At 41.0% G+C, this 25,636-nt stretch overlaps 3 protein-coding genes and 1 long non-coding RNA gene across 6 annotated transcripts in view; 3 read left to right on the top strand and 1 right to left on the bottom strand.

Moving 5' to 3' along the window:
* The window catches only part of LOC115204248 (uncharacterized), a 49,736-nt gene extending 45,725 nt beyond the window's left edge, over positions 1 to 4,011 (top strand). The window contains exons 3-6 of one of the 3 annotated variants that reach the window (XR_003880336.1): positions 2,230 to 2,306; positions 2,684 to 2,849; positions 2,963 to 3,147; positions 3,607 to 4,011. This is a non-coding gene — a long non-coding RNA (uncharacterized LOC115204248). Of the gene's footprint in view, positions 1 to 579; positions 1,288 to 2,229; positions 2,850 to 2,962; positions 3,148 to 3,606 lie in introns of those variants that run through there. The other 2 variants (XR_003880335.1, XR_003880334.1) reach the window with 2 other exon arrangements.
* A 2,724-nt stretch (positions 4,012 to 6,735) lies between these two features.
* On the top strand, positions 6,736 to 15,565 carry LOC115204246 (FUN14 domain-containing protein 1A). The gene is made up of 5 exons (XM_029769657.1): positions 6,736 to 6,834; positions 11,094 to 11,259; positions 11,396 to 11,471; positions 11,672 to 11,800; positions 14,352 to 15,565. The coding sequence occupies exons 1-5, from the start codon at positions 6,816 to 6,818 to the stop codon at positions 14,427 to 14,429; spliced, it is 468 nt and encodes a 155-aa protein (XP_029625517.1). The 5' UTR covers positions 6,736 to 6,815; the 3' UTR covers positions 14,430 to 15,565.
* A 3,135-nt stretch (positions 15,566 to 18,700) lies between these two features.
* On the bottom strand, positions 18,701 to 19,344 carry cmc4 (C-x(9)-C motif containing 4 homolog (S. cerevisiae)). The gene is made up of 3 exons (XM_029766801.1): positions 19,240 to 19,344; positions 19,053 to 19,117; positions 18,701 to 18,940 (listed from the first exon to the last, which is right to left on the bottom strand). Exons 2-3 carry the CDS (start codon positions 19,108 to 19,110, stop codon positions 18,795 to 18,797), a joined length of 204 nt encoding a protein of 67 aa, XP_029622661.1. The 5' UTR covers positions 19,111 to 19,117; positions 19,240 to 19,344; the 3' UTR covers positions 18,701 to 18,794.
* A 355-nt stretch (positions 19,345 to 19,699) lies between these two features.
* On the top strand, positions 19,700 to 23,498 carry LOC115204245 (lys-63-specific deubiquitinase BRCC36-like). The gene is given in 9 exon segments (XM_029769655.1): positions 19,700 to 19,923; positions 20,308 to 20,427; positions 20,616 to 20,703; positions 20,812 to 20,900; positions 20,992 to 21,023; positions 21,025 to 21,045; positions 21,281 to 21,412; positions 22,936 to 22,979; positions 23,102 to 23,498. Coding segments are annotated over 9 exon segments (780 nt in total). The 5' UTR covers positions 19,700 to 19,818; the 3' UTR covers positions 23,251 to 23,498.
* The last annotated feature ends 2,138 nt before the right edge of the window (positions 23,499 to 25,636 follow it).

Here is a 25,636-nt window from a genome sequence, read left to right as displayed (position 1 = left end):
TGATAATCGAGGATAATATTAATAATAAAAGGTGTCTCATATAAAAGTTAATAAAGCTGTTTCAATGTAATGGTCCAATTGACGTACTTATCAAGAAAATACCCCTGGTCATCCCTATTGCCTCAGATCTGGCGAACTCACTAAACACAAATGCTTCCTTTGTAAATAATGTCTGAGTGTTGGAGTGTGCCCCTGGAAATCGATAAATAAATAAAAACAAGAACATTTTTCCGTCTGGTTTGCTTAATATAAGTAATTAGAAACGATTTATACTTTTACTCTTGATACTTACGTATATTAGCAATTACATTTACTTTTGATACAAGGGTATATTTAGAAACAAATACTTTTAGACTTACTCAAGTAATATTTTACTGGGTGACTTTTACTTGAGCCATTTTCTATTATCTTTACTTTTACTCAAGTATGACAATTGGGTAGGTACATTTTCCAACAATGCAAGCTCGGTCCTCAGGACCCCAAGTGGTGGTTTTTGGTTTTTGTCCTAACACTACACAGCTGATTCAAAGTATGATTAGTTGATTATTTGAAATCAGCTGTGTAGAACTAGGGCAAAAAACAAAACGTGCGCCACCCGAGGAGTGAGTTTGGGAAACCCTACCTAAAAGGCACTGTGCTTGTCCAGTTATTTCAGATCAGTGCAGATTTTATTTAACCTTTATTTTAGAAGGGAGCCCCATTGAGACCAATGTCTATTTTGCAAGGGAGCCCTGCATGGTGTCTGCCAGGCCAGTGTGATGAAGGGACAGAGATGAGAAGAGGAATCTACTTTAGATGATTAGACACAATCTCTTTTCCATAATTTCTCACCATGGATACATTCAAAATAACAGAAAAAAAGGTTTTAAACATACCTATGAAATAGGCATATTCAAAACTCAAAGAGTAGTTTTCACCTGTCCAGTCCTTTGAGTCCATAAACACCACAAGGGTAGTAGGGTGGTAGTAGTATTCGATCAAATAAACCTCACATAGCAAATAAGCCATTACATTTTTTTGTTTACCAAATTCGACACTTTCATTGACCTCCATACAAAAACGCATCGCTTGGTGAGCCAAATAAATGTAACAACGCCACCTGCTGGAGAAGAAAGAAGAAAGATTTTTGACCGAGTTGCTTGAGATGCTCCTGACCGCAGTGTGCAGTTTGGGGCTGGGATCAAACGCGTTTAACCCGAACCCTTCCAGTCTCCTTCAAGGTCACCGTCAACGAAAGCGAATCGTAATCGAACCTAACCTACATTGATACAAATATAAACCATGGAAGTAAGTGAGAATGTCATTATGCATAATGTACTTATTAATGTAATATTAAACCATTGCAGTGGTCATTTGTTATATGACCAATTACCGCGCCGATGTTAGCATAGCGTTAATTAGCACAATGAGTGAATCTTATTTGGACAAATTTGCGTACTTGAGCACTAAGCCCAGGTTTACATGTGCAGTTACGTAATCGTTGATTGTCTTTTTCTTCAATGTACATTTACATTTTATTGATTTAGCAGACGCTCTTATCCAGAGCGACTTACATTAGTGAATGCATACATTTCATGTTTTTTTGTACTGGCCCCCCGTGGGAATCGAACCCACAACCCTGGCATTGCACACACCATGCTGGCGGTGCAAACACCATGCTCTACCAACTGAGCCACAGGGAACCCCTTGTGTTTGGCTGGCTCTAAATGTGTATCGTTGATGCCGTTCCCTTCGTTACACAGCGAGTCTACACAGCCTACACGTAGTATATATACAATAATGAAATCACCTGGTCCCAACATGCATGGCAAGTGAAGAACAGTCATTGTCCACACTGCAAACTGAAGTTAAATGAGAAAAAAATCTAAACACATTTATAAAGGAAAGCATACACATTGCTTTGAAACAGTGTCCAAGGAAAGATTTTTGGCATGTAAGTGCATTGATGTGAGAAATGGTGTGTTTGCAGTCGAAAATACATTTTCTGGTCCAGCAACACCCATACTTGTTGTAAAAAATACAAATTCAGTTCCAACTGTGTTCAAAACTGTAAAAAGCTGTTGAATTGTACTTTTTTTCTTTACTTTCACATACACTGTGTTCACAGAAACATTGCTCTGCTCTTGTCCCCTGGACGTTGGGGGACTTTTGGTGTGAATGATGTTCAGGTTAGATATTCCTTTAAATGATTCCACTGAACTGTACCATTTGATTGTCATTCCTTTATAGAAAATGGTACCTTGTTCCCACCACAGGGCCAACCAAAGCAAGGTTTCTCTAACAACTGTGGGGTGTTTGCTTTAATGGTAAGATGCTGGCTGTTCAGTATATTATATTAGTCCTATTTTCTGTTATTACATATGTCAAGTTAATATTACTGTGCTTGCAGAGCACACTTGTAATTGCTCATACTTTTTCTTGTTTATTATTCTTGACACTTTTTGGAACCTATTTCCTACAGTTTTTACACTACATACACAATTCATACATCAAGCTCTTGCAGAGCTGGATGCTGATGTGACATGCTGTGACTTCTTGGGGGACACAGACACATCTTCTACATCCTGAAATATATTCCTGGGGGGGTTATTATTATTATTTACAATTATTGTTATCATTACTATCAAACTTAACAATCTACTCTTTCTTAACTTACTGTACGCTCTGTACATTGCAATGGAAGCACAGTGTGATTTCACTGAGGTATGTATAAATTATGAAATTCTCATCACTAGTGGATATGTTTTTTGGGATCCCCATCCGATTGTGTGATTTTCTTTTTAAAAGGAAAACATGCAGCAAATTAGGCGATGGTGGTGCCTAGTTCTCCTGCAGAACTTTCCCATGCTGTAAGTCTTGAACATTATAAAAATGTTTCATTTGGATCCTTAAAATCACTTGTTTCACGGTAGCCAGACTAGCCTTAATATATTTTCATATTGAATGTCATTCACTCACTAAGGTCTGAAGAAGAGAGGTTGAAAGATCGGAAAAGGCGGCGAAAACAAAATACACTACAGGTAGGTGGTAGAGTCTTAAACCAATGTTTAAAGACTTAACCCCCCCCCCCCAATATATTTCAGGATGATGTAGAAGACATCTGTCCTCCACAAGAAGTCACATCAGCATCCAGCTCTGCAGGATCAGGTACTGTGTAGGCTATTAGCTAAAGTAAGGTGCATTTTTGTACACACATCCCTAGAGGTTCCCTTACATTACTTAGTGACAACAATCTGTTTTCTTTCTAGACAATACTGAAAACAAAATGTACAGCGAGCTGTGAACTGTGTATGTAATGCTGAAGGCTTGATGCATGGCAAGATATAATAGTTGTGATGACTTGTTATAGATATCACTGAAAACCCCTTTAGTAATAGTGGATTTTGTTTGCATGGTGGTATTGTGAAAGTGGGGTGTAATTTGACTTGATCACCCAATGAGGCACTACTCTTCATTTATTCTTCCTTTTTCTTCAAGGAAGCAGATGTTCTTCTAAGGGACACATTTTTACATTTTAGTCATTTAGCAGACGCTCTTATCCTGAGCGACTTACAGTAGTGAATGCATACATTTCATACATTTTTTCCCCGTACTGGTCCCCCGTAGGAATCGAACCCACAACCCTGGCGTTGCAAACACCATGCTCTACCAACTGAGCCACACAGGACACCCTAGTGGCAGCAAGGTGGTGTGAACTCTAAACATTTAAAGGCACTGTTTCCCTCCCTTGTGTAATTGGGATGGACAGGGAAGACTGCATTACAACTCTTAAAGAACTACAGTTGTATGATGTCCTGGATGAAGAGGAAAATATTCTCCTCAAGGAACCATTCATGTTACAGAGAGATTATGAGATGTTCTATGTGGAGGCAGTTGACAACAAGAAAATTACTGTCTTTTGCCTCTTTTGAGGAGCAGGAGTGAAGCCATTTTTGAGGAGTGGTTAAACCTTGTTTTTGTCTGCTTTGTTAATTGTGTTTATGTTGTTTAGTAAAGATGACTTAGAAGTCACCCGAGTCTCTGATCTCTTTACTGGAGCTGGTATAACTTAATGGACAAAGCACATTCAGCTTGTCATTATGTCTAAATGGTATAGTCTGTCTCCATTCTCATGAGGAAAGTAAATAGCATTATAAATCAGGATAGGTAGTAACTGCACTAATATATGCTCAATTAAATAATATTAAAGTTATAACATTTATCAACACAATTTAACAGTACATGACATGCATAACAAGTCTGTTCACTGCAACAATATCAGTAGCTTGTCTCAAATATAGCATGAAGCAAAAAGTGTTACAACACATCTGCTGGTACTTTAAGGAAGTCTCAAAGTTTTGCTCACCTGAGGTGGAGTATCTTATGATAAGCAACAGACCTCACTATTTACCCAGAGAGTTTATCTTTTTTCGTAGCTGTCTATATACCACCACAGAGCGAGGTTGGAACTAAAACTGCGCTAAATGAGCTATATTCCGCCATAAGAGAACAGGAAACCACTCATCCAGAGGCAGCGTTCCTAGTTGCTGGTGACTTTAATGCAGGGAAACTTAAATCAGTTTTACTGAATTTCTATCAACATGTTAAATGTGCAACCAGAGGGAAAAGAACTCTGGACCACCTTTAGTCCATACACAGAGACGTGTACAAAGCTCTCCCACGCCCTCCATTTGGCAAATCTGACCATAATTCTATCCTCCTGATTCCTGCTTACAAGCAAAAATTAAAGCGGGCAGCACCAGTGACGCGGTCTATAAAAAAGTGGTCAGATGAAGCAGATGCTAAACTACAGGACTGTTTTGCTAGCACAGACTGGAATATGTTCCGGGATTCTTCCGATGGCATTGAGGAGTACATCACATCAGTCACTGGCTTTATCAATAACTGCATCGAGGACGTCGTCCCCACAGTGACCGTACGTACATACCGCAACCAGAAGTTATGGATTACAGGCAACATTCGCAATGAGCTAAAGGGTAGAGCTGACACTTTCAAGGAGTGGCACTCTAACCAGGAAGCTTATAAGAAGTCCAGACGGATTACCAGGATGTGTACTCCGAACTGGCAAGTGTCTTCACTGACATTTTCAACCTCTCCCTGTCTGAGTCTGTAATACCAACATGTTTCAAGCAGACCACCATAGTCCCTGTGCCCAAGAACACTAAGGTAACCTGTGTAAATTACTACCGACCCATAGCACTCACGTCTGTTGCCATGAAATGCTTTGAAAGGATGGTCATGACTCACATCAACACCATTATCCCAGAAACCATAGACCCACTCCAGTTTGCATACCTCACCAACAGATCCACAGATGATGCAATCTCTATTGCACTCCACACTCGCACCAGGACAAAAGGAACACCTATGTGAGAATGCTAGTCATTGACTACAGCTCAGCTTTCAACACCATAGTGCCCTCAAAACTCATCACTAAGCTAAGGACCCTGGGACTAAACAGCTCCCTCTGCAACTGGATCCTAGACTTCCTGACGGGCCGCCCGCAGGTGGTAAGGGTAAGTAACAACACATCCGCCACAAATCCTCAACACGGGGGCCCCTCAGGGGTGTGTGCTCAGTCCCCTCCTGTACTCCATGTTCACTCATGACTGCACGGCCAGGCACAACTCCAACACCATCATTAAGTTTGCTGATGACACAACAGTGGTAGGCCTGATCACTGACAACGATGAGACATCCTATAGGGAGGAGGTCAGAGACCTGACCGTGTGGTGCAAGGACAACAACCTCTCCCTCAACGTGATCAAGACAAAGGAGATGATTGTGGACTACAGGAAAAATAGGACCGAGCATACCCCCATTCTCATCGACGGGGTTGTAGAGCAAACTAACATGGTCCAAGCACACCAAGACAGTCGTGAAGAGGGCACAACAAAACCTATTCCCCCTCAGGAGACTAAAAAGATTTGGCATGGGTCCTCAGATTCTCAAAAGATTTTACAGCTGCACCATTGAGAGCATCCTGATGGGTATGGCAACTGCTCGGCCTCCCTCCGCAAGGCACTACATAGGGTAGTGTGTACGGTCCAGTACATCACCGGGGCCAAGCTTCCTGCCATCCAGGACCTCCATACCAGGCGGTGTCAGAGAAAAGCACAAAAAATCGTCAAAGACTCCAGCCATCCTAGTCATAGACTGTTCTCTCTGCTACCGCACGGCAAGAAGTACCGGAGCGCCAAGTCTAGGTCCAAGAGGCTTCTAAACAGCTTCTACCCCCAAGCCATAAGACTCCTGAACAGCTAATCAAATGGCTACCCAGACTATTTGCAGCCCCCCCTCCCCCCATGCTGCTACTACTCTCTGTTATTATCTATGCATAATCACTTTAACAACCCTACCTGCATGTACATAATTATCTCAATTACCTCGACACCGGTGCCCCCGCACATTGGCTCTGTACCGGTACCCGCTGCTGCTTTTTATTTTTGGGTATTTTCTTAACTGCATAGTTGGTTAAGGGCTTGTAAGCATTTCACATTTCACCTGTTATATTCGGCGCATATGTCATAACATTTGATTTGATATAATATTTCTTACGATCTTCAAAAATGAAATACGTTTTTATTCAACGTGTGCCTTGCGCAAACGTGTGTTTGTATTCAGTGTGTGACTGTCAAACCTAAGATGGGCCAAAAAAAGGTGGGCGGGGTCAAACGTGGGCCGAATCGCAATCAGCGGAACTTGGAGAATGTTTCGCCTCTTTTTCTACTAGGCCAGTTTTCTGCTCCGTCACGTGATATTCCGGATGGGCTCTCGATTCAAATCCGGGTTGAAACGAAGTGACTTGAGACAAAATGGCCGAGAAGAAGAAAGGTGAGAAACAAGCTAGCAACAAATATTTGAAATAGAATACATCGTTTAAATATATTGATCTAGGTAACTATCCACAAATAATATTTAATCTGACTGAAACTATAAAATACTGGCCCGCGAACTGCGTGCGTTTGCCTTTCTTTACGTTAATGCACTTGAACGCTGCCCTTCAGAAAGTTAACTAGCATGTGCAAAATGTTATGCTAGCTAATAATCGCAGTTAGTTAGATAGAAAGAACTCGGTGTGAAATGCACATTAGCGTGCCTCGTTTGCAAGTCACCACGCCTGCTATTCAGGGACGTAGTCCCTGTTGCTAGCAGCTGTAATGGTAGTTGGCTAACGTACCTTCCAGTGCTCCCTGGGTGTGTTGGTCGGTAGTTAGCTAATGCTAGTAGTTCAGTAGCTGGTTAGCCTAACACAACATTTACTACTAACTACGACACACACATTGGGTCCATTCAATAACTTGGTTATATAATATTTGGCATTAAGCCTAACTGATATTGCATACATGACTGGTATGTCTTACTGTGCCGTTACTGAGGTCTCGTATAGGGGATAGTGAAGGCCATGTTATGGGACCCCACCTACTTTCTTGTCCAATCTTGTAGTATTACTAACCACTTATTTTTGTTATTCGATGAGGTTTAACGGAGGTTGGCATCAAATGTTGCATTACCGCTACCTACTAGACTGGAGTATAAACTCCCTTATAGAAAATAAATCAACACAACCCACCACCATTCTCCACTATTTAAATCTATCTAGTCCTTACCTCAGGCCAACAGTCTGAAAGGAGGGGACACCACCACACCCTGTAACTCTTCTGACGTCAAGTCTCACACACCCAAATACCTCTCTGCAGCTGCCACCACAACCTACATTTTTTTCCAGCAACTTCCATTCCATCCCTGTAGTACAGTTGATACCATTGCTATACAAGCTAAAGATCCAATCTTACTGAAGCATATATCACTTGTTGGCCTATCCCTCTGTACTGGTACAGATCTACTACTCATACCACTCCTCTCCTTCAAGACTGTTGGAAAAGCATTCCAGGTGAGGCTGGTTGAGAGAAGGTCAAGAGTGTGCAAAGCTGTCATCAAGGCAAAGGGTGGCTATTTGAAGAATCTCAATTATAAAATATATTTTGATTTGAACACTTTTTTGGTTATTACTTGATTTCAAATGTGTTATTTCATAGTATTGATGTCTTCACTATTATTCTACAATGTAGAAAATAGTAAAAAGAAAGAAAAACCCTGGAATGAGTAGGTGTTCTAAAACCTTTGACCGGTAGTGTATATATCCTAACATCACTTTGTCGGGCAAGGACATCAACATCGAAACTCAAAAGGACAGATAACGTCTCTTCTGTTTCATCACTCACACCACCCTGTCTGCGTCGCTCCAAACGACACCGGGAATCTTCCCCTTCAGTTGGTTAACTTTCACATTTACTGCTACCCCAGTAATCACTTCTTTGGTGCCCTTTTCTTCAGAGCAAAACAATTCACATCTCTTATCCCCATTCATTTAACGCTGACCGCCTGCTCCCTCTGACCAGCAGAAACGCAAAAAATGATCACTAGATCACTTCTGGTTACCTTTACTGATTCTACAGCACCCAACTCTGTTTTTACCCATCCTGAAACCACAAATGGATCAGCCAAAAGGCAAGGGTCCACTTTTTCCAAACATTTCACTCCTACCAGACTCCTCTTTATCCTGACTCTCGGTGTAAGCCTCGGGCTCCGAGAACTTCACACCTACCCCCTCCGATACTTTGCCCTCAATCACTTCCATTTCTCCTCCTGTCTTCGATCCGGCGTACAGCACACTCTGCTTACACTTTCTACCATTCTTATTTGAAAAACCTCCCTTTTCCCTGCACTTTAACCTATTCAAGCTAACCCTCTTCCTATCTCTGACTTCCTCTGCCTCTCTTTTTCCTGAGGAATGCTTTTCCAACAGTCTTGAAGGATTTCCCACATATGCTGAGCACTTGTTGGGTGCTTTTCCTTCACTCTGCGGTCCAACTCATCTCAATTGGGTTGAGGTTGGGTGATTTGTGGTGGCAAGGTCATCTGATGCAGCACTCCATCACTCTCCTTCTTGGTCAAATAGCCCTTACACAGCCTGGAGGTGTGTTTTGGGTTGTTGTCCTGTTGAAAAACAAATGATAGTCCCACTAAGCACAAACCAGATGGGATAGCGTCTCGCTGCAGAATGCTGTGGTAGCAATGCTGGTTAAGTGTGTTTTGAATTCTAAATAAATCAGACAGTGTCACCAGTAAAGCACCATCACACCACCTCCATGCTTCGTGGTGGGAATCACACATGCAGAGATCATCTGTTCACCTACTCTGCGTCTCAGAAAGACACGGCAGTTGGAACCAAACATATCCAATTTGGACACATCAGACCAAAGGACAGATTTCCACCGGTCCAATGTCAATTGCTCGTGTTTCTTGGCCCAAGCTAGTCTCTTCTTATTGGTGTCCTTTAGTAGTTTCTTTACAGCAATTCAACTAACTCTGATTAACTTATCCTCTGCAGTAGAGGTAACTCTGGGTCTTCCTTTCCTCTGGCGGTCCTCATGAGAGCCAGTTTCATCCATCCTAGCACTTGATGGTTTTTGCCACTGCAGTTGAATAAACTTTCAAAGTTTTTGCTTATTTGAGCTGTTCTTGCCATAATATTGACTTGGTGTTTTACCAAATAGGGCAATCTTCTGTATACCACTCCTACCTTGTCACAACACAACTGATTGGCTCAAATGCATTAAGAGGGAAAGAAATTCCACAAATGAACTTTTAAGAAGGCACACCTGTTAATTGACATGCATTCCAGGTGACTACCTCATGAAGCTGGCTGAGAGAATGCCAACAGTGTGCAAAGGGTGGCTACTTTGAAGAATCTCAAATATAAAATACATTTTGATTTGTTCAACACTTTTTTGGTTACTACATGATTCCATGTGTTATTTCATAGTTTTGATGTCTTCAATATTATTCTACAATGTAGAACGTTGTAAAAATAAAAACCCTGGAATGAGTTGTGTCCAAACTTTTGACTGGTACTGTGTGTATGTATATACATGTTGTATTTTACCCACTTTTTCCTCCACAATTTTGTGATATCCAATTGCGATCCAATTACGATCTTGTCTCATTGTTTCTACTCCCCAATGCGTCCTCCAAAACATGGCCTGCCAAACCGTGCTTCTTAACACCCGCCCTCTTAACCCGGAAGCCAGCCGCACCAATGTGTCGGAGGAAACACCGTTCAACTGACAACCGAAGTCATCCTGCAGGTGCCCGGCCCGCCACAAGGAGTCACTAGAGCGCTATGAGCCAAGTAAAGCCCACCCAGCCAAACCCTCCCCTAACCCGGACGATGCTGAGCCAATTGTGCTCCGCCCTATGGGACTCCCGGTCACGGCCGGTTGTGACACAGCCTGGGATCAAACCCGGGTCTGTAGTGATGCCTCAAGCACTGCGATGCAGTGCCTGAGTCCGCTGCGCCATTTGGGAGGCCTTATTTATATATTTTTTAAAGTAGTGCACTGGGCCTTTACTAGTCCTGTATTAGCAGACCGATATCGCTGTCTGTAGCACAGACAATTTTTTACAATTATGTTTATTTGTCAAATGACAGCCAAACATCGATGATCCTTTTGCCTTTGCATGCCTCCGAAGGCGCTGCAATTGCATCACACCCTCCATACAGAGCCTCTGATCACATTTTCAGATCAAGCATAAATTGGCTTTTAGGGTAGGGATGTCACAAGGATCCCGGATAGCACTGACCTTAAAACAAACAGGGCCAATTCCATAAAACGGAACAAAAGTGTTTAACTATCAATGGTATGCATCAAAAAGGATTGTGTCTGCCAGGTCAGTGTGTTTGATCTTGAGACAGACCAAATCTCTTGACTGCTGAGCTGATCACAAGTCTGTCTGACTGAAAGTGAAATTGATGGACATCTGGTCTCTCTAGGCTGGTCTATTTTAGGCCTCTATTTTCAAGTGTCCAGAAGCCTGGATTTGTAAAGGTCAATGTAGTCTACTTTCTGGCATCAGACACAGCATTAAGATGCACACTGTATTTCAGTGTCCTGCAATGTCATGTGAGCCAAGGACGATCAAGCGTATGACTGAAATCAATGTGATAATTGGCTATATCAAATTACAACTAGATACAGTTACATGGTGGTGGGTCTGACTCTTTTTTTGTGTGTGATTTGTTCTTCTAGATAAGAGTGAGGAGGTGGTAGAGTATCTTCTAGATAAGAGTGAAGAGGTGGTAGACTATGCCAAGAAACAGAGATGGTGGAACAAAATTTTTGGCAAGAACTCTGGGCCAGTAGCAGAGAAGTATGATGTTGCCACCCAGCTTGCCATCGGTGGAGTGTCTGGCTGGTGAGTCAATCAGTCCTGATTGTGTAATATGAATAAATAATAAATGGATAAGCCATGTGAATCTGCTGTGGTGTTCTACAATTGTAACCATTTATGACTTGGCAGGTCTTTGTTTAATAGCTGTTTTTCCTCTTAGGTGTGCTGGGTATTTGTTCCAGAAAGTTGGAAAGCTGGCAGCTTCAGCAGTGGGTGGAGGCTTCTTTTTGCTTCAGGTAAGGTGTGACTTCTTATGCTCTGCATCAATTTATTTTGTGTTTGAAAATCCATAGTTCTAAACAACACCTGACCGACTTATTTACCTACATTTAACACATATTTGACACTTATGTTTCACATTAGGACACATGGAAGTGTGTTATGGCTCAACCCCAGTCACATTGCCATTATTGGTGTGTGATTCATTTCCTTCTAGATTGCCAACCACACAGGGTACATCAAAGTGGACTGGAAGAGAGTGGAGCGTGATGTAAACAAGGCCAAGAAGCAGCTGAAGTTGAATACAGAAAAGCCCAGTAAAGAAGTCAGGACAAAAGTGGATGAGGTAAGGGGTCATCATGGTCTACTACTATAAAATGGTGGATGTTTCCTATCTGATTCATGTCTTATGATCTCTTTGGTGTTGTGATTTTAGCATTTCAAATATGCTCATGACTAATGGTATGATGAAGCTATCCACATCTTTTTACTCCAGAGTATAAAAGAGAACAATGTCAAATATATGGAAGCCCGTTCCTGCCACCCAAAAAAGAAAATCTGACTGAGTTGTGAGATAGTAAGTCATAATTGAAATAAGTCATTATTATAAGTAGGATTGTCATGATACCAGTGTCGTGATACTACGACACCAGATTTTCCATTGCAAAAAGAAAACAACATGAATTAGACTAACTCTATGGTCCTACTTTATTTTAAAATGTTGGTGCTATTGTTTGCAAAATAAACAAATGTGACTCTTGGTGACAACATAATGCTGTTTGTTTCTAACATTTTGACTTTTTCCCTCAATTAAATATGTTTCATGTTTTGTTTCCTTGCCATGATACTTCGTATCGCAATACTTGTATCGTGGCAAGCAAACAAAACATGAAACATATTTAATTTCTAGAGGAAAAAAGTGATAACCCTAATTATGAGATGGTAAGTCGCTCATGAAACGGGCATCAACTCACATCAACAAAACTCTCCAATTCATTAATATCGAACAATATCAAAGCTCGCACGGTGACTATAGGACATAGATACGGTTATCCTTTAAAGTTGTTACATGCTTTGTTTTTTTCATTTATGTTTTGAGGTACTTTAGCACGTAGGGCACACCGATTTGTCACCTTGTCAGTCAGTATGTGTTACACCTGTGCTGGTTGCCATCTCGTTAGTGGGAAGGTGTTTCACCTGTGTTGGCCCAGGTGCTATTTAGGGGTGGCTGGGCCAGTGTTCCAGTAGAGCTTGAGAGATGTTGGGGAGAGCTACACTTCACATCAGCTGAGATGCGAGTTCAACTTATTTAAGTTTGAACGAAGCCTGAGTTTTGTTGTTTCCCAAAACTAATTACATTTTTTCTGATGGTTATTGTCATGCAAAAGACTGCCAGTCTCAAGGTAAAGTTTAGCCTCCACGCATACAAGCCCTGATGCACGCCTTTGGAACCGCTACATTTAGAAAAGTCTAAATAATTTTAATATACACCAGTAAATCCATTTATTTTAGTCAGGTCTTAAAGAAACATTTATGATATGAAGAAAATGTATTTCAGAAGAACAGAATATGAGTTGGCCTACTGTAGGCCTATGTTATCTGGCTATGCTCCATGTTGTAGGCTTGTTAATTTGGCTGATATGCTTAAATCCTGTGCCATTTTATCAGATTTTATAGTAAATTGAATTTCATTATATTTTTCCCATTACAGAGCGAGTGCTCATGGTGTGTCTATGTTGAGCGTAAAAGTGGTAATTTGAAACGGGTCCTATATGCAAGATTTAGTTATTTGGCAACTTTAGTAATGATACAAATCTTAAATAAAAACATAGGCTCCATTGATGAGAAAGTAGGGGAAAAAAGCTTGCTCTCTGTTCCTTGCCTCATGCTGCACAGCTGTCCTCTCATCAAGTGATCATATTTTCACCAGACTATTCTCAATTTAATCTTGTCATTACTAATATGTCAAATTTGTTTAGATTTAGAATGGTCCATTATCAAAATGGGCAGGGGAAAAGTGACATGTCATCTATATGCGCTCAAATTGCAAATGAAGGCTGTGCGCTTTGCTGTGGGTCTGCTTTGTAGGCTACTTCGGTTTTACAGTGGAGCATGTTCTTAATATGAGCAGTTGAGGAGTAAATATAAGAACACTAATTTCATCAACCACTGTTTGAGGAGCATGCTCTCGCTGCCCGACAGGTGATATTCCGCCCCAAACTCTGTATGCCATGGGCTCTCCAACCCGGTGCGTAATTAGGGCAAATGAAATCTGTTCAGGAACATCAATAGTGACATGTTTATGTAACGAAACATATTTCACTACACTGTTGACAGACCTTCTGCGCACTCAATAAAGGAGAGCAGATGGAAATGCATGTTGGTGAGATATTCTGTATAGCTGAAGGTAATGTGTCAATTAATTCTTAAAATAAATAAAAAATCCATATTTACTAGGCTATTCAAAATCAATTACAAATTTACTAATTCTAGGCTAACTTTAAGTTGCACTGCAAAATCAATGAATCAAGTGCATCGCCTAGGGCTATACGCTCTCTCCCAGATTCATGTATAGACATTTTGGTAACCAGTCCATCCAATATGCATAATAAAACAGTCCACACTCAAAGGCGACTACTCAAATATGTTTAATTTTGGAGTATAAGCTAGACCAATTATGTACTGAAGACATCTTAAATCAGTTTTGTTTTATGTTTTTCTGCCATGCGTAATATGTGGTAGGCTATGTATTGTATAATGGCACAATCATAACTATGTTTTTTGTTTTTTCGGGCTTGGGCTCACAAGCTCATAAGGAACGGGCTTCCATACTATGAACAATGCTTATCAATACTCTGCTAAACTTAACCATGCTTTGGTGTTTTTCTTTTTACCAGGTGCAGACATTTGTGAAGAAGAATATTGTCCTCACAGGAGGTTTTGCTGGGGGATTTCTGCTGGGCTTGGCCTCCTAAATCTACAAATTAATCTCTTTATTTAATATTGTGTCAAATACAATGCTGAAAAAAGCTTAACCCTAACCAGCTATCTAGATATGCAAGTAGACTACATATCAATAATATCATATGTCAAACTGTAACTCATAGGCTTAATGTGTGTTTTTGGGCTCATGGGAATGTGTGTCCATTTGAAAACACAGCCATTTAAAATACTATGTTTATCATTGAGGCTTATGCATGACCTGTCTTACTATTTAATTTATTATTACATTTTCCTATGCATTATTCTGGTATAATACAGTACTTATTTGAGATATGGTTTGAAATCCACCCAAATAGACCTATCTGGATACATGTAAGTGCATTCTGTCAGATGGAACTGGAGCAAAGCCCTTTTAACTTGTTTTCCCTAATTTGGGATTTGTTTAGTAATATCCTTCATCTTCTAAATTGTTAAGATCAAGGTTTTATGTGTTTATATGTTCCTTCAAACCAAAGGGTCTCTGACAGAAATACATGTATGAGTAAGTCCTGTACACGGGGACTAAGAAGCTGCAGTAACACAAGTTTAAATTGTATTACAGACGTCATATTTTCTTACCTAAAATTCCAAAGTGTAATTCAAGGACAATCATGGTGCATATTAATCATCCCCAATAGTAGTGACTTATTTACCAGTGGATGAGGATGCGTGTCAAGTTCTTACTTGAGACCAGGGAGTTAGAAAGCCAGACTGGACATATCTGGCTTTCTAAATCCCTGCTTGAGACAGGTCTGAGTCAGATTTGTTTGCAAGTACAGATTGTGTTGATTTAAAGTTGCATGATCAAAAGTTACTGCACAGCATACAAGATTCCAGTGTACTTACAAATGACTACGGTCAATAATGGAATGTACTGTAATACATGGAACATATCAATAAGCCTTTGTAGAGAACATATGTGATGAGGTAATGCACTGATAGGAATGCAAGTTTGCTACAATTATTTCTCCAATGTTTATCCTCCTCAATGCAACCCTTACCCAATTACTTGTAAAATGTGCTGTTCAAAAGCTTCATAGTATTTTTTTCACTGTTTTAAAATTCTATATTTTGTTAAAAACAAAATGTAAAATTCTGGGAGAAGTAATAAAAAAGTGAACTGTCTTTTTAGAATGATTTTGTTTGCCATAGTTTCACTGATAATACAGCTATAAGGTGTGCAACTTTGTTTTAGAAATGGGGGGACAACTTGGTGGAGGGTCTGGGGGCCCTCCCATTTTGGGGGGCATCTAAAGCTAATTTCCTGCATTTCTACACAATCTAATATGCCCCTTCTATCCATCACTATTTGGAACAACATTAAGTAAGCAAAAATGCCCAGTCATCAACCTAGGTAAGAGATCATTAAATATGTTTAAGTGATAGATAAGACTGAACTAGAGCAATAATTAATATTGTGTTGCGCCTTTAACCAATAGCCTAACAAATTAACAACTCTTACAAATAAAGTACAACGACTTTTGATTATCAAATTTCAGCAAGCCAGCCTGAGCCGCCTGTATGCCCGACCCCCACCAGTCTAGTCAATAACTAAACTCTCCCCCCAACACTTCCTTCCCCCCAACACTTCCTTCCCATCTTTTTTTGTTTGTCTCAGGGAAAGGTTTGGAAAACAAGTTTTATAAAAACAGCTACACATTAACACACAAACAGTACACCCTCCATATAATTCATAGGCCTAATAGTACTCTAGAGCTTTTTTTACTTGCACACAATTTAGCTGGGTCACCATGTCCCTAGGGGTCCACGGCCCTGCAGCACCCCAACCCAACACACCCTACTCAGCTTGAGGATCTTAGTGAAACATTCATTATTGGTTTCAGGTGTTAGGCCAAAGTGATAACCAATAGTACGGCAGACACCCAGGACCAGGATTGAGCAGCCCAGCAGCTAGGGATTGCCTAAATAGGTATCTCCCCTGACGTGGGCATGATTTCAATACAAACTCCTTTTGTCGTACTGTTTTCCATAAGGCATCCAGACCTTATGAAAGTTGCACAGTATACCCTTAACTAGATTTGATTAATTACAAGATTATCTACATAACTTGACATTTCTTCCATCCATTGTGGGAGGATAACCAACCTTCCAATTAATGGTAATGCATTTCTTAGCCACTGTAAATGCTAGGTTACATATTTTTTTCTGATAAGTCTCCAGTATAAACATTTCCAAGCAAACAAAAACAGGGAGAATCTATAGACATGTTGAGTTAGAACATATTTTTAGCCATCCTTCACAAGAACATAACATATGCAAATATGTCCCATTTTGTGTTACACCTCCAGCAGAATAATTACATTTGTGTGCATGATATTCAGTTTCACTGGCATATAGTACTTTCTATGGATTGTCTTAAACTGCAGTAATTTATGTCTGAGATGATATGAACATGACTGGGCATTCTAACATCTGTATCCATCATCAATAGTCTCCCAGGTCTTCCTCACATTTTTGTATGACAAGTTTTGTGTCATCGGGAAAAGCCTCTATCAACGCTTGATACAGTTTGGAAATCAGCTTTATTGGTTTGTCAGACGGACTTAAAATAGTTTCAATCTTTGAAGCTTCTTGCTTTACAGTGTTTGCGGCACATAGAAAATAGTGTTGCATCTGCAAAAATTCACCTCTGCTCCATCACAGACTGGTCTTCCCTGGCTGCCAGACCCTGCTGAGACCCCTATCACCATCTGATCCTGCTCAGATGAGGCATAACAAAGAATTACATTGGTGAACATTTATATATTATACATTAATAGAATCAATGGTTCAACCATTGAAATTACCATTATTCACAGATCCCAGACTGTTGCCTACCTATCAACTCAAGATGAAACTTTGTATCCATTCATTGATTGTTATAATATACTGCAAAATTCCCCTAAACTCCGTAGATTGGTCTTCCCTGGCTGTCTGACCCTGTAGGGACATCTGTCACCATCTGAGTTGTGTACTGACTGCACCATGACAGTGAAGCCTCTAAAACTGTTTACACCGTGTCAGTGTGAAAAGTAGGGAATTAGCTAGGGAAACTGACATATCAATAACTTTATAGTGGTATACTGACTAATAACTCACATTGAGCTGAAAAAAACATCCGAATATCAGTCTTCATTCGTTTGGCCGCTGGTTTCATCGTTTGATTCAGGTCGTGTGATTGAGGCAAAAATAATCGCTAAAGTTAATGAGCTAGCTAGCTAACGTTAGCTCTTTTGGCTAGCTCTGCTAGCTAATGGTACATCATCAAATGTACTTCTGTTGAAACGTGACAAAAAAGGCTACAAAACATTTCCATACACACAACAGTTGTTAGATACTGCTACCTGACAGATAGCTAGAGGCTAGCTAGAGCTGAACTGGCTGTGGTACTTAGCTACTAGCTAGCTGCTAGTAGTTCATTCACTTCATTTGAGAGGGGATGAAACATTAGTTAAGGTAAAATGTCAGTTACACTACTAGCTCAGCACTGGGAATATATTTAAGCAATAAGGCACAAGGGGGTGTGGTATATGGTCAATATGCACGATGCAAAGCAGAGTGCCTGAATACAGCCCTTAGCTGTGGTATATTGGCCATTTACCACAAACCCCCGAAGTGCCTTATTGCTATTATAAACTGGTTACCAACTCAGAGCAGTACAAATAAATGGCATACCTGTGGTACACGGTCTGTTATAAACTGGGTGTTTCGAGCCCTGAATGCTGATTGGCTGACAGCCGTGGTATATCAGACAGTATACCACAGGTATGACAAAAACGTTTTTTACTGCTCTAATTACATTGCTAACCAGTTTATAATAGCAATAAGGCTATTGTAAACTGTGTCGTGCCTAAGAACAGCCCTTAGACGTGGTATATTGGCCATATACCACAAACCCCCAAGGTGCCTTATTGCTTGAATATACCACCACTGCCAGCCAATCCGCATTCAGGTCTCGACCCACCCAGTTTATGAATATATATATTTTTCTGTCAAACAGCAGTTACATTGCCAGCTAAAATCAGTGAACTAAAGAGTAGCTGCCTCTGTTCAGCTCTCCAGTGCTGGTCCTATACGCCTGACCGCTCTGAGGCATCTGCATGGTCCTAAAGCACACCCGAGCAGCGGTTTGTATCACAGTGCAATGATAAAACTGAAGGGGACAAAAATGCAATTTCAGAATGTGAGGGGGTCATGCCCCCCCGTGGAAGTTGTACCCCTGGCTACAGTATTTGAACAACACTGGATTCCATCCCGTAGGATCATTTACTGTCATTATAAACAACTTTATTACATTTGAAGCATTGTCATTATGTACAATTTACAAATAAGACCATTGTCCAGTGTCCACAATCAGGTCAGGATGCACCAGGAATTTTAGGCTCTGTAGACTTCTGTTCCCTAGAGAACCCTGAGCAGCAGATGGAGTTCTCGCCTGCGTGCTCACAGCACATACGCATAGCTCTTATTACATCCTCGCACCTGCTCTCTATGTACTTGTTTGCTGGAAGACAAAGACAGTGGGCTAAGTACGTGTAATACATGAAACCCAATCAGATATCAAAAGCTATTCACGTTAGAAATCATAAATAGATAATGTTGTGGAAAACCCTCACCTTGTAAACACTTCTGAATTGCGCATGCTTGCTTCTGACAAGGATCTTTCTGTGGCATTTTACCACTATCAAGAAAACACAGACATGCAAATAGACATGTTTGATTACTTGGACAATCAGCTTAAACTATTAACCACCTGTACATGTTGCAATTAGCCTACGATACTGAACTGTCATGATTGTATACCTGTTCGTTCTTCAAGCCGCTACAAACGTCCCCGGAATCCCGGGTGTTTACCAAATGTCGTCCGACTGGATTGACTGCCCTATGGACTTTGCTGATTAAACTGCAGATAATTAGAACTACATTATTTTGTGATGTCTATAAATGTATTTTATGTTTGTGGAAAACGTACGACTGTATAAAAAGTGTAAGATTTTGAGGGCTAAGTGGTAAAATACTTTGGTACACACGTAGCTAGGAACACATGGGGTAATCTCGATTGCAGCCTTCTCGCGTCCTCTCTCCTCGCCTCCTTCTCAAAACCCATTGGATGAGAAATCTACAGGTCCCGCCCCTATGATCTTCTCTTCCAATAGGTTTGAAGGAGGCGAGGAGAGAGGACGCGAAAATGAACAATTGAGATTCACCTATGGACTAATCTGCCTCCTTGCAACAACGTACTGTTATTGATGTAACACACGCTTTGATAAGGAAGTAGATAGTTGACTCTAGCTTGTGGAGTTTGATAAAGCTAGCTAGCTAGCCCGCCAGTCAGTCTTTGATTATTATATTTTTTAAACGTGGAAGTTATAGTTCTATAACATGGCAGTAAGCGCAGTTCACCTCGAATCAGATGCCTTTTTGGTTTGCATGAATCATGCATTAAGTACCGAGAAGGAGGAAGTAATGGGACTCTGCATCGGAGAGGTAAAGTTACGTTAGCTAGCTATTTAACGTTAGCCATTTAGCTAAATAACTTTATCAATCAATCAGTTTATTGGTCGCGTACACGTTGAGCAGATGTTATAGCAGATGCAGCGAAATGCTTGTGTTACTAGCGCGATAGATAGATAAACGTTACATGCATTCTAGTATGATTAATCAGGCTGTTATACACACTTGGTATGTACAATTTAATTGCGTATTCCAGCCTGATTAATCAGACTACATGCATGCATGTGTATCCCTTGTTACATTTATATTTTCAGTTGGCATAGGTCCCCAACTTGGTATAGTGACACATTTAATTGATTCTAGCTAACAACCCTACTAAGTATTCTGCTTTCAAAGTCACCTGGTGTGTTTACACAGGTGGACACCAACCGCATCGTCCACATTCATTCTGTTATTATTCTCCGGCGCTCAGACAAGAGGAAGGATCGCGTGGAAATCTCGCCTGAGCAGCTATCTTCAGCGGCTACCGAAGCTGAGATATCCTTTGTTCATGAAAAAAATAAATCTGTCTTCTGGTGGTGTCTTGCAGGAGATCAGTGTGACAAAGTCAGTGTTATGGATGTCACAAATGTCAGTGTGACCGGTGGAGGTTTCATAGGATTCCTGAGGACACAGCCATTTTATCATTTTTGGTAATTTTTGGTAATTTCCTTAGTAAGAGCTACAGGTTGGCTGAAATGACTGGACGGCCAATGCGTGTAGTTGGTTGGTACCACTCTCACCCCCACATCACTGTGTGGCCATCACATGTGGGTAAGAACCAGAGCACCCCTCTACCACATCAGTTCCACTACTTTAGTTTTCACTGTCATGGCAAACTGTTTCAGTTGGTGTGTCTGAGTCATTCATTTTCTACAACAGATGTAAGGACACAGGCCATGTACCAAATGATGGACCAGGGCTTTGTTGGGCTGATATTCTCCTGTTTCATTGAGGATAAGAACACAAAAGTAGGGTTTAAATGACAGCAATTTTAAATATATAAAGTCATTTTGATATACAAAGGGGCATTAAATGAATTCAATGATTATTTTCTCTTAGACTGGTCGAGTTCTCTACACCTGCTTCCAGTCTGCAAGCCCAGAAAGGCTCTGAGTAAGTGTGCCCCTGTTTCGAAACCACTGTTTGCAGTGAAATTAATATCATATCCAGGTCTGTTAAACTAAATGAGGTGTTATTAGATTATCGTTATCTTTTCTCCCTCACTACTACTAATTAGAGGAATATTCACTTGATTCAGTCCTTCTCAGAGCAGTTGTCCCCAAAAAATAAGCCATTTGACAATATCGGCACAAATACTGAATTGCATCCCTAATCTGTGTTGCTAAAGGTACGAGAGAATCGAGATCCCAATTCATGTGGTTCCGCACGAGGCCATTGGGAAAGTGTGCCTTGAATCAGCAGTGGAGCTCCCAAGAATCCTCTGCCAGGAAGAGCAGGATACCTACAGAAAGATTCACAGGTATGTAGCCTCGAAAGCCCATGGGGTGTGTTTATTTCGGTTCAACGTTTGCTTCGTTGTGACTGTTTGAACTGAACAATACGTTTCGCCAAAACGTTGCATGGAAACCAAAAGTTGAATCACGTTGAATTCTACGTTGGGCAGAAATGAGCATTTGAATCAGGAAAGTTTCTTCTCGTGACCTCTACAAGCCAGAATGTTGAATATTTTAATGTACTTTACCGGTTGCCTGTGTGGTTGGTCATTTTGGCGGTAGGAATGTGAGACAATGTATCCACAGGAAAGTATAATTGCATCAACTTTTCAAAGCGCTGGTAGTGAGTTCAGATTTCTATCACCTGCAGCATGTGCACAAGAAAGAACTACATGCACGAGACCCATCCATACTTTCTGAGCTCGTACACGTGTTGACATGGTTGTTGTGCGCGTGTTGACATGGTTGTTGTGCGCGTGTTGACATGGTTGTTGTGCGCGTGTTGACATGGTTGTTGTGCGCGTGTTGACATGGTTGTTGTGCGCGTGTTGACATGGTTGTTGTGCGCGTGCTTCAGGTGCTAGAGATCTGAAAGCACTACCAGGGCTTTGAAAAGTCGATATCCCCGTACACCCTGTATATAGCCTCGTTGTTATTTTGTTACTTTTTATTATTTTGTACTTTAGTTTATTTGGTAAATATTTTTTTAACTCTTTCTTGAACTGCACTGTTGGTTAAGTAAGCATTTCACAGTAAGGTGTGACAGTTTGATTTGATTATACTTTACTGTGGATACGTCTCACATTCCTACCTCCAAAAGGACCGGCCATACGGACAACCGGTAAAGTTCGTTAAAATATATATATTTTTCAACATTCTGGCTAGTAGAAGTTGTGAGAGGATGATTTACTGTTTCAAATGCACATTTCTGACTGACGTAGAATTCAATGTCGGGTTTCCAGGAAACACAAAACGGTACACATCGTTCTTCAACAGGTACGTTGAAGGTGGCTGTGGCGCGCTGTGGCCTGATCAATATGGTGGTGACCATTTTGAGATCGCAGAACTCCTGCAGCACGCCATGCACAATTGCCCTCTGGGGCACCATAATCATGTCATTCATCAACTGGTTGTTTAGTACAGTTCCATTGAATTTAACGTTCAACACTGTTCTGTCGTACTGAACGCACCTCAGGCTTCTAACGTTTTGTTCGAAAGCCTGGGGAAGTTCTCAGGAAGATAATAAAAAGGGGTGGAGTCTTGATGGAAACTAGTGATGCATTGAAGGTATTTGATTAAACTGGCCTGGGTTGTACCGGGCTATTGCCCGTCACATGACCGAGTGAAGCCAGTGAGGGAGGAGCTCCCTGGTACCTCTTTTTGGTGTGTTTTGAGCCCCCCTGCAATTGCCTCTGCCACGCTGAACACATTTCCCCTTTGTCTACCATAATATGCAAAATTGTCTTGTTGCAAACACAGGACACAGGGAAGCTCATTTTCTATTGCTCATTGTTAATGGAATAATTGTTGTATTTCATTCCCTTTGCAGCTTAACTCACCTGGATCCGATCACGAAGATACACAATGGCTCAGGTTGGTGTCATTTATTTGTTGACGACTGATATTTGATTGTATCAGCATGCACATTAATATCACAGACAGTGCATCTGTCTCGACTGCTTTCTCCAACTGACGTGTGTGTGTGTGTGTGTCAGTGTTCACTAAGAACCTGTGCAGTCAGATGTCTGCTGTGAGTGGTCCCCTGCTGCAGTGGCTGGAGGACCGTTTGGAGCAGAACAGACAGAGTGTTATAGAGCTGCAGCTGGAGAAGGAGAGACTAACTCAGGAGCTGGCAACCATGTGAGAGAGAGAGGTAAGGAAAAGACTTGTGTTTTTGCAGTGCCGTATACCTTCTCACACGAGGACAAGTGACTAAGGGAATCTCATCATGGCTAAGTGATCTGTGAGCGTGGAATTTTAACCACCATCTACCTGAATCTTTCTCCATCGTAACAAAGTTTTTGCTCTGAACACTTGTCTTTGCTTCCCAATGCCACTGTTTCCTGTTAGGTCATGCTCTGTTTACTAATAAACACTACTGTATTTTTGAGAGACATTGTCACATGTTTTTTCCTTGGCACTGAGTATTGGATGCGTTTTTCATTTTCGTCAACTTATATTTATGTTATGAAAGAACGTCCCCATGTGAATTGCCAATTTTCTTTAAATGTGACATAGTATATCCAGGTATTTGCTTATTAAATTATTTTTTTAATGTTTCTTTATTTGTGCTCTGAGGTGTCAAAGGAGATGACTCATTCACTCTTTGATTACTTGTAGTTATGAATGTTTTCATGAGTTTATGGAAATGTACAGTGCATTTGGGAAGTATTCAGACCACTTTACTTTTTCCACATTTTGTTATGTTACAACCTTATTCTAAAATGTATTAAATAAATATTTTTCCTCAATATACACCCAATACCCTATAATGACAAAGTGAAAACAGGTTTTTAGAAATGTTAGCAAATTTATTACAAATAAAAACATACCTTATTTACAAAAGTATTCAGACCCTTTACTATGAGACTTGAAATTGAGCTCAGGTGCATCCTGTTTCCATTGATCATCCTTGATGTTTCTACAACTTGGAGTCCACCTGTGGTAAATTCAATTGATTGAACATGATTTGGAAAGGCACACACCTGTCTATAGACAGTGCAAAAACCAAGCCATGAGGTCGAAGGAATAGACCGCAGCGCTCCGAGACGTGGTTGTGTTGAGGCATAGATCTGGGGAATAACATAAAATGTCTGCAGCATTGAAGGTCCCCAAGAACACAGTGGCCTCCATCATTCTTCAATGGAAAAAGTTTGCCACCACCACGGCTCTTCCTAGAGCTGGCCTCCCTGCCAAACTGCGCAATCGGGGGAGAAGGGCCTTCATCAGGGAGGTGACCAAAATCCCAATGGTCGTTCTGACAGAGTTCTAGAGTTCCTCTGTGGTGATGGGAGAATCTTCCAGAAGGACAACCATCACTGCAACACTCCACAATCAGGCCTTTATGGTAGAGTGGCCAGATGGAAGCCACTCGTCAGTGAAAGCACATGACAGCCTGCTTGGAATTTGCCTAAAGGATCTCAGACCCTGAGAAACAAGATTCTCTGTTCTGATGAAAACAAGATTGAACTCTTAGTCCTGAATGCCAAGCGTCATGTCTGGAGGAAACCTGGCACCATCCCTATGGTGAAGCATGGTGGTGGCAGCATCATGCTGTGGGGATGTTTTTCAGCGGCAGGGGACTGGGAGACTAGTCAGAACTGAGGGAAAGATAAACAGGGCAAAGTATGGCGGCGCACAATTGTCCCAGCGTCGTCCGGGTTAGGTGAGGGGTTGGCCGAGGTAGGCCATCATTGTAAAATAAGAATTTGTTAACTGATCCTTGATGAAAACTTGCTCCAGAGCGCTCAGGACCTCAAACTGGGGCAAAGGTTCACCTTCCAACAGTTCAATGACCCTAAGTACACAGCCAAGACAACGCTGGAGTGGCTTTGGACAAGTCTCTGAATGTCTTTGTGGCCCAGCCAAATCCCGGACTTGAACCCGATTGAACATCTCTGGAGAGACCTGAAAATAGCTGTGCAGCGACGCCCCCATCCAACTTGACAGAGCTTGAGAGGATCTGCAGAGAAGAATGGGATGAACTTCCCAAATACAGATGTGCCAAGCTTGTAGTGTCATACCCAAGAAGACTCTAGGCTGTAATCGCTGCAGAAGGTGCTTCAACAAAGTACTGAGTGAAGGGTCTGAATACTTAGAGTACCGGTCAAAAGTTTGGACATACCTTCTCATTCCAGGGTTTTTCTTTATTTTGACTTTTTTTCTACTTGGTAGAATAATAGTGAAAATATCAAAACTATGAAATAACACATGGAATTATGTAGTAACCAAAAAAGTCCATATCAAATTTCAGCTTTTTATTTGCTTATGTCTAAACAGTTTTTTGCTTTGTCATTATGGGCTATTGTGTGTAGATTGATGAAGGAAAAAAACGATATCCTAAATTTTAGAATAAGGCTGTAATGTAAGAAAAGGTATAAAAAGTCAAGGAGTATGAATACTTTCCGAATGCACTATATTTCTATTCCAAAACATTAACCCGCTCAGCTCCTGCAGAGTTTGAGTTCTATGTGAGGCTTTTGGTCGGAAAACCTCAATATGTTGGTTCTCATTCTGATAGAATGGCATTA

Source organism: Salmo trutta, chromosome 12, assembly GCF_901001165.1.
Source record: "Salmo trutta chromosome 12, fSalTru1.1, whole genome shotgun sequence".
In the NCBI taxonomy this organism is placed as follows: domain Eukaryota; kingdom Metazoa; phylum Chordata; class Actinopteri; order Salmoniformes; family Salmonidae; genus Salmo; species Salmo trutta.
This window is presented reverse-complemented; position numbering and strand designations above follow the sequence as displayed.

Excerpts from the sequence above, each read along its gene's own strand:
- LOC115204246 (XM_029769657.1), top strand. Across the intron at positions 11,472-11,671 it reads GAGGCTTCTTTTTGCTTCAG|ATTGCCAACCACACAGGGTA; the intron begins GTAAGGTGTGAC and ends ATTTCCTTCTAG. Across the intron at positions 11,801-14,351 it reads TCAGGACAAAAGTGGATGAG|GTGCAGACATTTGTGAAGAA; the intron begins GTAAGGGGTCAT and ends TCTTTTTACCAG.
- cmc4 (XM_029766801.1), bottom strand. The coding sequence starts at position 19,110 with ATGCCACAGAAAGATCCTTGTCAGAAGCAAGCATGCGCAATTCAGAAG. Across the intron at positions 18,941-19,052 it reads AATTCAGAAGTGTTTACAAG|CAAACAAGTACATAGAGAGC; the intron begins GTGAGGGTTTTC and ends TTTGTCTTCCAG.